Genomic DNA, 12,786 nt, shown 5'->3' on the forward strand with positions numbered 1-12,786 from the left:
TGTCTGGGGGAACACATTTCATGCGTCCAAGAACCCCAACCACCAGTTGATTCACTATAAGTTGTGTCAGAAGGCCTATCTGACACCACTTTTGAGATTTCACATGAAGTTGTCAACCAACCCGAACTGTGACTTGTGCTCCTTGAACACACCGGGAACATTTAAGCATATGGTATGGGACTGCCCGGAGGTTCATGGCTTTTGGAGGAAGGTAACAGTGACTTTATCTAATATAATTGACAAACCTGTACCTCTGGAGCCGACTCTCCTCTTGCTCAATGATGATTCACATTTGGGGCTGAATGAGAAACAACGCAAGGTTTGGCTGGCTGGCTTGACGGCCGCCAAAAAACTGATAGTACAACGCTGGCTGCCTCCTCACAAATTGTATGCTAGAAAATGGCTGGAATACTTTCTGGATGTGGTCATGCTAGAACTATCTACAGCACGGGTGAACAAAGCCAAAACCTCTACACTGGACTCATGGAAGAGAGCCGCTTCGGCTATAACGAACCTGCTTAATTCAGAATAAAGGAATTGTGAGGCGTTAGACCGAGAGGGGGGTGGGGGGGGGATGCCGCCAGGGGGAGGGAGGAAGGGAGGGAGGGGTACGTTGAAAATGTTTGTATTTCTCAACCTTGTCATGTGAGATTATAATTTCAATAAAACAATTGTTCACAAAAAAAAAATCCTAAAAGTAGGTCTAGAAAGCAAGAAATTAGAAACTTACTTACCCTTACTCTGACCACGCCCCCTTACTCTGGACCACGCCCTTACTCTGACCACGCCCCCTTACTGCACCCTTTATAAGAAGGCCCAAGACCATTAAAACACTTAAAAACTAGTAGAAGAAGCTTAAAAACGAACCTTGGATCTTCTTGACGAAGTACTGCTCCTTCTGCCAGTTGTTGAAGCCCCGTATCTCCGTCAGGCGGTGGACGCAGGCTGGGGGGAGACCGTTAGCCGCCGCCGGGCGGGTCGTCACCCACAGGCAGCCGCCGGGCAGCAGGTTCCCAGTGATCAGGTTGGTCAGCAGAACCTCCACCGCGGCACGACGCCGGGCATCGGTGATCCTCTCCCCGCCGTTGAAGTCCAGGGGGAACCTGCACTCGTCCAGCCCGTCCAGAACCAGCAGAACCCGGTAATTCTCCAGATCTGTAATCCCCGACGTCTTCAGGCCCGGGTGGAACTGCTGCAGCAGCTCCATGAAGCTGCATCTCTGCTGTCGGAGCAGGTTCAGCTCCCTGAACGGCAGAGAGAACAGCAGCTGGAAGTGCTGGTGGGCCTTGTCCTCGGACCAGTCCAGCAGGAACTTCTGCACCAGCACCGTCTTGCCGATCCCGGCGATGCCCCGGGTCAGAACCGTCCGGGTCGGGGGTCCCTGTCTGGGGCAAGGCTTGAAGAGGTCTTGGGTCTTGATCAGAGTTCCCATGAGCCTCTGCTGGCTGAAGGCCGCCTCGATCTGCCGGACCTCGTGCTCCAGGTTGACGTCTCCGCCGTCGCCCTCCAGCAGATACATCTCTGTGTAGATCTGCTTCAGAGGAACCGGCAACTGCTGGGAGTTTATCGCCTCCAACAAGCAGGAATGTTTCGTCCTCCAGAAGGACTTTAGTTCCTGTTGGTACAACCTGAGTTCTCCGTAGTGACCTGACGGCAGAGAAACACCAACAACAACCATGTTGAGCTGCGGCCTCTCAGCAGTCGGATATGACAAAACAATAGGCCTGTGTTGAAGAAAATAGATTTTCTGATTCTAAATTGGTTCTCATATTAATTCCTAAAAATAGATTTGTATGTCTAAAGATCAATTTTTTTTTTCATCATTACATTACAACTTTTGGTATTTTTTTGGGGTGATGTGGGCCCCCCTCCCGCCCTGGTGTTGAGTGCAGGTAATTAATGCCATGCATGGAGGGGGAGGTAAGGGTATCATGCTGACAATGATCCCCCCCTCCAGAACTAAGTATCCTTGTTAAGTGTATTTATTGAATGTTGAATGTGCAGTGTCTATAGTGTTATTAAAGCCGTGGAGCGGGGAGTGCCGGGCCACGCGGGACAATGTCCCCCACACCCCGGACCCCCCGCCCCTTCTCCTATGTGCGTATGAATCGTGTAGGGGAGAAGGAGGGGGAGCAGAGGCCGAAGCCAGGAGGCAAGACCAGCGGACCCTGGAAGGACGCCCACGCTCCCCCACCGGCCATCCAGTTGACGGGGGCAGGCCCTCCGAGCCCGGCCAGCCCCCCACCCAAGCCCCCCCCAAGGGCTACGAGATCACCATTGAGTCGATTCTTGACATTTGAATGGATCCCCAGAGCTACAAAACCAGCTGGTGACTTACGTTGCTCCAGGGTTCGGACGTGTTCCCCCTCGTTCATGGTCCTCAGGACATGGAGAGCGATCTTCAGCGCTGCTTCGCTCGTTTCATCGTCACAGTCCTGAAGCTCTTCCTCACCCTCGTCTCCGTCAAACAGCTCCTTGTGTTTGGCAGAAAGGACCTTGGTGTGTTTCCTCAGAGCTTGATTCATGAAGGTCATGGCTTTGGATTCAAACGCCTGAGGAAGACCGCAAGGTGTTAATGTTTCACCTGCAAGCATCAGCCTGAAAGACTGCAAAAAAACCAGTCCAACAGTTCCCCACCAAACCTGCACTGATATCCACGCACACACACACACTCTTATCTTGGCAATAAAGCCTCCGAGTTTATTTTTCACTGAGTGCGTTTACATGGGAAGTTTAATTCTTCAGAATTAAAATGAAATCCGATTTAAAATGATTAAAAATTACCATGTAAACACCTAATTCTGAATGAAAATGGCCATTCCGAATTAAAATTAATTCTGAAGTAAGTGGCTGGTTTATTCCGATTTTAAATCCGAATAGAATAATTCCACGATCATGCATACACTCATTCCTCTTTAAATTAATTCCGGTCTTTCTTTCTGCTCGTTCCCTCGCCCGTCTGTGTCTATAACGATTATATTCCACACTGGGCTGGGTTTCAAGATGGCAGCACGCAATAAACGCTGGTCAAGAGCAGAGACCATTTATTTAATAAATACAAATCATTAAAAGAACAGATGGAAACAGGAAACATCAAAATTGTGATCTTTTCAAAGTTGTAGCGGCTAAGTTTGTTTTTCTTCCGGTAGTTTAACTTCCGGTCCCCCCCCTATCCAATCAGAACCTTTCCAACCCCCAGACCTGGAGAGGAATTGGAGAAAGACCATCGCTCGCACGCACGCACACATATACACACACACACACACACACACACACACTCACTCACACGCACACAATCTGAAGTTTGTGTTTAATGTTTAGTTAGTTGTTGTTTATTTGTAGTTTAGGCATTGGAGTCTATCCCAAGTGTTTTCATTATCTTTTAACTCTTGTGTAAATAAATCCTGATACCTTTGAATGAGAGAAGTTGTTTGTGTTTATTTTATACATATTTGTAACAGCTGCTGGTTTAAAGGTCAGAGCTCGGACTCCTCCCTTCACTGTTATTCTGTAATTACAGTTACTTTCAGACTAATTTTGCTGTTCAGTTAATATTTTCCTTATAAAATCAGGTGGTGACCCGTTTTGATTGATTCAATTTGATAATTCATCCTCTTTATTAATTATTAATAACTATCGTAAGACAATTATTAATAACTCTCTAATAACTGGACCAGCACCCCCTTTTTGGCACAACATAAATGGTGCCCCGTGTGAGGCTTTTAATGTACCAGCTTTGTGTCAAATCTGTGTAATATAATCCAATATTAATTTTGAAAAAAAAGTAAGTTTTTCTATTAAAAAAAAATCTTTATTTTTTTTTATTTCGTTTTTTTCTTTTTTATTATAATTGTTTTCTTTTCTAACGGTAATTGATACCCCAACTTCTCTGAAACGTAAGCATACATCAGATGTGCTTTGTGTATTGCTTGACTGAAAGCACCTAGAGACAACTTCCTTTGTTATAGATGCTATATAAATAAAATTGAATTGAATTTAACTGTTATTCTGTAATGCTACCCCAACAACAGGCTGCACGTATGGAATAACAGCTATTTTCAGACTGATTTTTTTGTTTAGTTATTATTTCCTGATGAGTCAGGTGGTGCCCCGTTTTGATTGATTCATTTTGATAAGTGATTTTCTTTAATAATTATTAATAACTATCGTAAGACAATTATTAATAACTCTGTAATAACTGAACCAGTACCCCCTTTGTGGCACAACATACATGGTGCCCCGTGTGAGGCTTTTAATGTACCAGCTTTGTGTCACATCTCTGTAAAATAATCCAATATTAACTTTGAAGAAAAATAATAATAATATTTTATTAAAATGATAATTTTTTTTTATTTACTTTTTTTTCCTTTTTTCTTATAATTGTTTTCTTTTCTTAATGTATCTTACATATCAGCCCTGGAACTCCCTAAACACATCCGTGACTGTACAGACCCGCCCACATTTAAACCACAAATAGAATGTATTATTATCATTATTATTCATGCAGGTGGATGATCTGCTACCTTTTGGACCAAGTCGATCACATGTAACAGCTCACCTTCAACATCTCCTGCTTCTCCGAGCTTCTTCTGCGTCTGAAAACACAACAACAGTCTTCAATAGTTGGTTTACAGACCCTGATGAGCAGCTCATCAGCAGGGGTCTAGACCTCCATGAAAATACACCAACTGTCATTTTTCTGGTCTGACGTGTGTGACATGTGGACAGGCTTCTAACTTAATACAGGCGATGATAAGGGGCGGGGGGGCGTTGAAGAATGAGGTAGGTGTATTAATCATTGTGTGTTTGTGTGAGTGGTAAGTCTGTGAATACCCCAGATCTACTCCTCAGCTATTGTCCTTGATGTTATCAGCTCGGTACAGTTCTGTTACAGGTCCACCGGTGTCCTGAGGGCAAAGGGGGGGCAAGTGGGAGTAGAGCGTCTTGTTTTCATTCCTCCAGGGAGATTGTGGCTTAACCGTCCTGCCAATTTGCTCTGCCAAGGTTAGATTGAAGTATCAACTATTGCATTTGGGTCAGACTCCAGTAAGGATCCGTCTGCCTTAAGTCTCTCTGGTTCGTGTCCTTGGCGACTCCATGGGCTATGGTGTCCCGCAGGGTTCAGTTCTAGGGTCTATGGTGTCCCGCAGGGTTCAGTTCTAGGGTCTATGGTGTCCCGCAGGGTTCAGTTCTAGTTTAATCCAGTTTAATCCAGAACCAGCATCAATGTTCTTTGCTATGCTGATGATACGCAGCTGTATTTGTCTATGCAGATGAACCACAACCGTTAGCTAAACTTCAAGCATGTCTTAGGTACATCAAGAACTGGAAGTTCACCTACTTGTTACTTCTAAATTCTTATAAAACAGAGGTCATTATTGGTCCAAACACCTCAGGAAGGGATTTATTAATCAGGTTTGTAAAACAGTGTTTTTCCATCTCAGATCAGGAACATCGTCTCCCAGAGTGATGCAGAAACACTAATTCAGGAGTTTGTATCTTCTAGACCAGATTACTGTAATGTCTTATTAGCAGGATGTTCCAGTAATTGATGAATATCCTCCAGATGATCCAGAATGCAGCAGCGTGTCTGTGTGGATGTCTGCTATGTGCTTGCTGATATCCTGGCCTGTTGTAGTAGATGCTATATAAATAAAATTGAAATGAAAATTCTTCTCTCCTGATTTCTTCCACCTGATCTCTAACTCTGGCTACAGATAACATCCTAAAACATCACGGTTGATGGAGATGACTGTCTGAGCTACTCTGTCAAACTATCCATCACCATGGTAACAAAAACGGCCTCAAGGCTTTTATTAGGTCTAAAAACTGACAGTCAGACGGGATTTGATGTTGTATCCAACAGTGTTAATCATCTTACCTTCTTTCTGGAGGCTTTGGTTCTGTGCTGAAGAGTGGAGGATAATCTTTGGACCGGTCACTCTCTGCAGACTCCTCGCTGATTGTACTGGAAAATACAATTACAGTGTGATATCATTTCTCTGGAACCGTCTAACAAACAAAATGTTGAAGAAAAACAATACAGTCAACTATGAAGTCTGTTGTACAGAAACATACAGTCTGTAACTACAACATAAAGGTTCTGCACACCTTAATAGAACCTGTAGAGACTAGAACTAGACAAAAACGGCCTCAAGGCTTTTATTAGGTCTAAAAACTGACAGTCAGACTGGATTTGATGTTGTATCCAACAGTTTTAATCATCTTACCTTCTTTCTGGAGGACATAGTTCTGTGCTGAAGAGTGGAGGATGATCTTTGGACCGGTCACTCTCTGCAGACGCCACGCTGAATGAGGAAGATGTCGATGTTCCATCTCGGTTCCTCCACCTCAGCATTGATCTAAAGTTGATGTTTAGAATCCAGATTAAAGATTGTACTGGAAAATACAATTACAGTTTGATATCATTTCTCTGGAACCGTCTAACAAACAAAGTGTTGAAGAAAAACAATACAGTCAACTATGAAGTCTGTTATACAGAAACATACAGTCTGTAACTACAACATAAAGGCTATAAACACCTTAGTAGAACCTGTAGAGACTAGAACTAGAACCTGTAGAGACTAGAACTAGACAAAAACGGCCTCAAGGCTTTTATTACGTCTAAAATCTGACAGTCAGACTGGATTTAACGTGATATCCAAAAGTGTTAATCATCTTACCTTCTTTCTGGAGGTTTTAGTTCTGTGCTGAAGAGTGGAGGATAATCTTTGGACCGGCCACTCTCTGCAGACGCCTCGCTGAATAACGAAGATGTTGATGTTCCATCAGGGCTGCTCTTCCTGTTTGATCTATAGTTGATGTTTAAAATCCAGATTAAAGATTGTACTGGAATGGTATGAAATGCAATTACAGTTTGATATCATCGTTTGGAACCCGTCTAACAACCAAAATAGTGAAGAAAAACGATACGGCCAACTATGAAGTCTGTTATCCAGATACATACAGTCTGTAACTACAACATCAAGGCTATAAACACCTTACTAGAACCTGTAGAGACTAGAACTAGAACCTGGGTAGAGATTAGGTATGTCCCGATACCATTTTTTTCACACCGAGTACGAGTATTTTAATTTGTGTACTCTCCGATACAGAGTACCGATCCGATACTTCTACCACAAAAATAACTAGGCTGAAAATGCAATGAAAAATGCAATGAATTGGAAGACAGGTTTTATTTGCGACAGAAATTCAATTTTAAACAAATATTTCAAAATAAGGGACAACGACAGAAGCAAGACAGACTGGGGGCTGTTGGCGTGGCTAACGCGGCTAACGCAGCTAACGGCTAACCGGAATGTAACAATGGGATTGTTTATGTTGTACTGTGAGTTACGTGGAGTGTTTAATAAAGTTCCCTGTGAGTAAGGGTAATACTCAACCGTCCAGTTTGTATAATTAAGGAAAATAGAATTGACTGAAACATGGAGCAGCAGCTACAGCCACAGAGCTGCTGCTGCTGCTCAGCCAGGCTGCAGACTGACCCGGGGAGCCGCGGGGCGGCTCAACGTCTCCCCCTAGTGGCGCTAACCAGTAACTACAAGTACCGGTGCGTGATATCGGAGGATTGTGGAATGAGGAATTGAGGAATGTGTTTGATTCTTCTGAGGTTGCATGAAGTTTATGGTCAGATCCAGTGTTTGAATTGGGGGGGAGCTAAGGGGAGCTGAGCTCCCCTAAGAAGGACATTGGCTCCCCTGAAAGACTGCTTTGTGAAATTTAGGGGGAGCTCTAAAATATTGGCTGTTTCTTTTTGAGACAGGTTATAGAGTTCGATTTTCTGTATGACCAAATCCGCTCCGACCCGGTGTGTCAGTGATCAGCGCAGACAGACTGCAGCTTCGCCTGAATTATGGTTCCGCGTTAATTCGACGGCGTAGCCGACGGCGTAGGGTCGCGGTGCGGTGTGCGTCGCCGCGACCCTACGCCGTCGGCTCTGCGTTGGTGTGACGCAGAACCTCACGTGAGTTACGTGAGTTTTTGAGGCAACCCCTCAAAAATGTTGGCTCCCCCAGGACCCATGGTCCAATATGAACCCTGGTCAGATCAGGTCCTGACAGCTTTTATTACGTCTAAAAACTGACAGTCAGACTGGATTTGATGTTGTATCCAACAGTTTTAATCATCTTACCTTCTTCCTGGAGGTTTTGGTTCTGTGCTGAAGAGTGGAGGATGATCTTTGGACCGGCCACTCTGTGCAGACTCCTCGCTGAATAACGAAGATGTCGACGCGTCTTCAGATTTCTGATCCTCCATTTTGACTCTGAAGTGAATCAGGAGAAATTAAAATTAAAGCTCATGATGTTACAGAACTACATCCATCCATCATCCATCCATCATCCTGATCAGGATCATAGGTCTGCTGGACTCGGTCCCAGCTTTAGTCGGGTCAGGAACACACCTAGACAGGTGACCGCAGGGACACACAGACATACAAGCACACACTCTCACACACTTCTACACTTCATTTAGAATCAAAAAATAAACACATTTTCATTACATCAAATATTTTTTTCTTTTTAAATTAAAATTTTTTGTCTGTTTATTTTGACTTGAAATATTATTTTGAAAACCGGACGTTGTATTTGAGTCGCATTCATCATTTGTAGTTAAAGTGGCTTTCGTCAATGAAAATTATGACTAAATATCGTCTTTACTCCTTGAAAGCATCGAGTGTCCAGGGTGTCAAGGGTGCGCCGGTGCCACCCACACAGACAGCTACCACACCCAAAAATTTGATGCATTGTTTTTTGTTATCAATTATTGCGTGTGTGAGTGAATAAATGAGACGTAAAATGTACATTTCTTTGTAGAAAGATGCTTTATGAAAATAAGTAAATTTACTTGTATTAGTTTACAGCGCAGTCTTGAACATCCAATATGGCGGAGACGTCAGTAGGTGATGCAATGTGCTGATTGTACGGTGGCCGAGACCCGCCATTGCTGAAAATAAAAGTAACGCTGCAAACAGAAACAAACGCCGCTGCAAATAAAAGAAACGCTGCAAATATAAATAAAAAAACCAGGCAAATAAAAAAGTCACAATGGAAGTGAATTACCGGGGACTATTCTTGCCGATGCACCGGTGTTGGACATTAAAAATTATACGTAGTGACGTTGAAAACTAACCTTTTCACTTATTTTCTCGTTCGTTGTTCTTCTTATTCCTCGCTCTTCTTATTTCTTCCTTTTCACTTACGTCCTCTTCGTCTTCTTCTCCTCTCACGTAAAAACACTGGTGCATCAGCAAAAATAGTCCCCGGTAATTCACTTCCGTTGTGGCTTTTTCATTTGCGTCGTTTTTTTTTTTTATTTGCAGCGGCGTTTGTTTTTATTTACAGCGTTTCTTTTATTTGCAGCGGACTTTGTTTTTATTTGCAGCGTTTAATTATTTAGTCGGCCTACACTGTAGATGACGCTCAGTATCACTTAGTACTATATCACTTTAATTACTAAGTGTAAATCAACAATTTTAGGACATGCATAAAGTGTGGTTATTTTATTACTTATTATATATTTCATTATACTTATTGTATATTATTGATTTTATTTGAGAGCACGCACACGTCCTCTCAAACATGGTTTTTTATTCCTGATGAGACATGTGTGGAAATGTTCTGTACTGTTAGTAATGTTGGATTTACATGCTTTTAAATGTTTGTGGGGTGGAATGTCCAGTTTTGGTGGAAGGAAATGTGGCCCACCCAAAGGCTGTTTTCTGGCTTTAAGCCCGCGCTGAGAGGAAGCAGATCAGTTCCTGCAGATAACGGATGGAACCATTTCAAGGCATCGGGGGGCTGCTGAACTTTGTTGTTAAAATATCATGTTTAAAACAGTGGCGGTGCAGTAAACTTCACTAAACTTCACTAAACTTCACTAAACTGCACTAAACTGTACTAAACTGTACTAAACTGCTCTAAACTTCACTAAACTGTACTAAACTGCTCTAAACTTCACTAAACTGTACTAAACTGCTCTAAACTTCACTAAACTGCACTAAACTTCACTAAACTGCTCTAAACTTCACTAAACTTCACTAAACTGCTCTAAACTTCACTAAACTTCACTAAACTGCTCTAAACTTCACTAAACTTCACTAAACTGCACTAAACTGCTCTAAACTTCACTAAACTGCACTAAACTGCACTAAACTTCACTAAACTGCACTAAACTGCTCTAAACTTCACTAAACTGCACTAAACTGCACTAAACTGCACTAAACTGCACTAAACTGCACTATCATCAGGGCCAGGAAGGAGAAACAATATTTGAGAGGAGGAAGATTTATTTTTATCGTGCACTTCGAGAAAAAAAGTCAAAATGTTGAGACAAAAGTCGAAATGTCGAGTGCTGTATTTATTGTATTTATTATTTATTTATTAAATTTATTGTATTTCAACTTTATTCTCGACACTCTTCCTAAGCCTCTTTAAAATTATCTTTAAAAAATAAATTAAAAAAAGCTTCAAACAACGATGAGAAAACTTAATCTGAGTTACTAAAAAAAAAAAGTTCTATTAAATGATTCCCCAAAGAATCTGAAGCTTCAACAAGATTACAGTTTAATATCAGAAATACTTCAACAAGACGGACAAACAATAATATATACATAATAAACAACAAACAAGTGTGTTTTCCTGTCAGGACGTGACGTCACGGCTCCTGCACCATCTGGACCAATCACACAGCTTTATTTACCAACTCTGCAGGAGGGAAAGATGCTTTTCTTCCACTTTTTAGTATATTTGTCATTTTAATTTGTTACATTAAAAATGTTACATAGAGCAGAGTTAAAGCCCTTTTCTTTGTTCTCTTTTTTTCTCCTTTATTTCCTCTTTTTTTTCTTTTTTTTTAGACTTTTTGGTTTAATTTTTTTCTCTTTTTTTCTTTTTTGACTTTTTGGTTGAAATGTTTCTTTCTTTCTTTCTTTCTTTCTTTCTTTCTTCTTTCTTTCTTTCTTTCTTTCTTTCTTTCTTTCTTTCTTTCTTTCTTTCTTTCTTTCTTTCTTTCTTTCTTTCTTTCTTTCTTTCTTTCTTCTTTCTTTCTTTCTTTCTTTCTTTCTTTCTTTCTTTCTTTCTTTCTTTCTTTTCTTTCTTTCTTTCTTTCTTTCTTTCTTTCTTTCTTTCTTTCTTTCGAGTTGCTATTTCCCTACAAAATGATGGAACAATATCTATAATTTGATTTGTGTTTGTGTTGAACCACATTTCTCCCTTTGCTTTCAACATGTATTGTTTGGCTTCATTGAAATCTGTTAAAAAAAAGTTTGTGTCTCTTTTTAATGTATTTCTAGTTCATTGTGTCCTGATTTTCCGCCGAGTGTTTGTCTCCCCCTGGTGGTTGGATTGTGCATTTTGTCTTTCAATTAAAAAAAACAGTCTGTTCTCCTGTCAATACTTGGGCGTGACGTCAACAACCACAGTTTTAGATTATTTACTAACTCTGCAGGAGAGCAGGATGTTTTTGTTACATTTTCAGTATATTTGTCATTTTAGTTCGTTATTATGGATTTGATATTAACGAAATAAATGACATATTAAAGTGCAAAAGTAAAAAGTTTGCACTCACCAAAACAACTGCGCCCCCGCCCAACTGCTGCTAGACTAGTAAAAATAGATAACCAATCACAGGACGAGTAAATGTCACATTCAGCCTTAACTGACACAACTCGTTATCTGATTGGCTGTGGCGGCTGTGTTTATTTCTCCTACAGACGCTGTTGATCCTGCAGGCAGATTTCAGCCTGGAAACATAAGATTGGAGAAAAACTAACCTCAAATCAGCAGCACTGAAAGGAGCATGAAAGAACATGAATACTTTTGGACATTTAGGGAAAGTGCATTATAAATTACATTCAGAAAAAAATACCTAAAACGCCCAGTTTTAATTCCGTTTCAATTGTTGTTTCTTTCTGGTTGGAGGTTTTTACAAACAAAACTAACTCCAACAGGTTTCTGTCCGCTGCTTCATGTTTTCCAGGGAACTTTTAAAAAACAGACTTTATATCTCACGAGCGGCTCTTTACTGGTTCAATCCAGGTGAATAAACATTTGCAGCTGTTTGCAGATCTCGGGGTTTCCGGGTCTGGATCAGCTCTCAGTAAAGAAATAAACCCCTAAATAAACTCCTAAATAAACTCCTACCTGCAGGTGAAGCTTCTGTAACTTCAGGCGAGACGATCATCGATGTTTAAACACAAGAAAACACTTTCTGTTTCTCTTATCTGGCGCAACAGGGGGAAGTGGGCGGGGCCTGGTGTTCCGTCGATCTTTGCTACCCGTCCCCAGAGCTACTACGTTGCGGCTCTGCGCATGCGCACAGTCGATTTTCAAAGTTTGATTGCCCATCATTTCTTGCATCCCTTCAGTCCAGGCTGCTGTTAACGATGAGTAACATCCTCAAAATCCTTAAGAAGATATACATTTATATATATATATATATATATATATATATATATACAAGCCAGCAGAGGTGTATAGTAACGAAGTAGATGTACTTTGTTACACTACTTAAGTAGTTTTTTTGAGGATTTTTACTTTACTTGCGTTTTTTTTTTAAATCAGGACTTTTACTTTTACTTCACTACATTTAAAAGTAAAAAAATATACTTTTACTTCGTTACTTTGATATTTTCCACCTCCTTACTCGTTACACATTAAAATAATCAAAGAATTATATTTCATTCACCTGAAAGTAAAAATAAAAAAAAAGGGAAGGATCATTTTTGCTTGTGTTGCTTCTTTTTCATGCGTACTATAAAATACTTGT

The 12,786-nt window shown here is 41.1% G+C and overlaps 1 protein-coding gene across 1 annotated transcript; it reads right to left on the reverse strand.

Moving 5' to 3' along the window:
* Positions 1 to 112: 112 nt before the first annotated feature.
* LOC133440795 (protein NLRC3-like) lies at positions 113 to 8,277 on the reverse strand. Its single transcript, XM_061718115.1, has 6 exons — positions 8,153 to 8,277; positions 5,882 to 5,968; positions 4,559 to 4,595; positions 2,339 to 2,552; positions 868 to 1,647; positions 113 to 141 (listed from the first exon to the last, which is right to left on the reverse strand). Exons 1-6 carry the CDS (start codon positions 8,275 to 8,277, stop codon positions 113 to 115), a joined length of 1,272 nt encoding a protein of 423 aa, XP_061574099.1.
* Positions 8,278 to 12,786: the final 4,509 nt, after the last annotated feature.

This window comes from Cololabis saira, chromosome 3 (genome assembly GCF_033807715.1).
Source record: "Cololabis saira isolate AMF1-May2022 chromosome 3, fColSai1.1, whole genome shotgun sequence".
In the NCBI taxonomy this organism is placed as follows: Eukaryota; Metazoa; Chordata; class Actinopteri; order Beloniformes; family Belonidae; genus Cololabis; species Cololabis saira.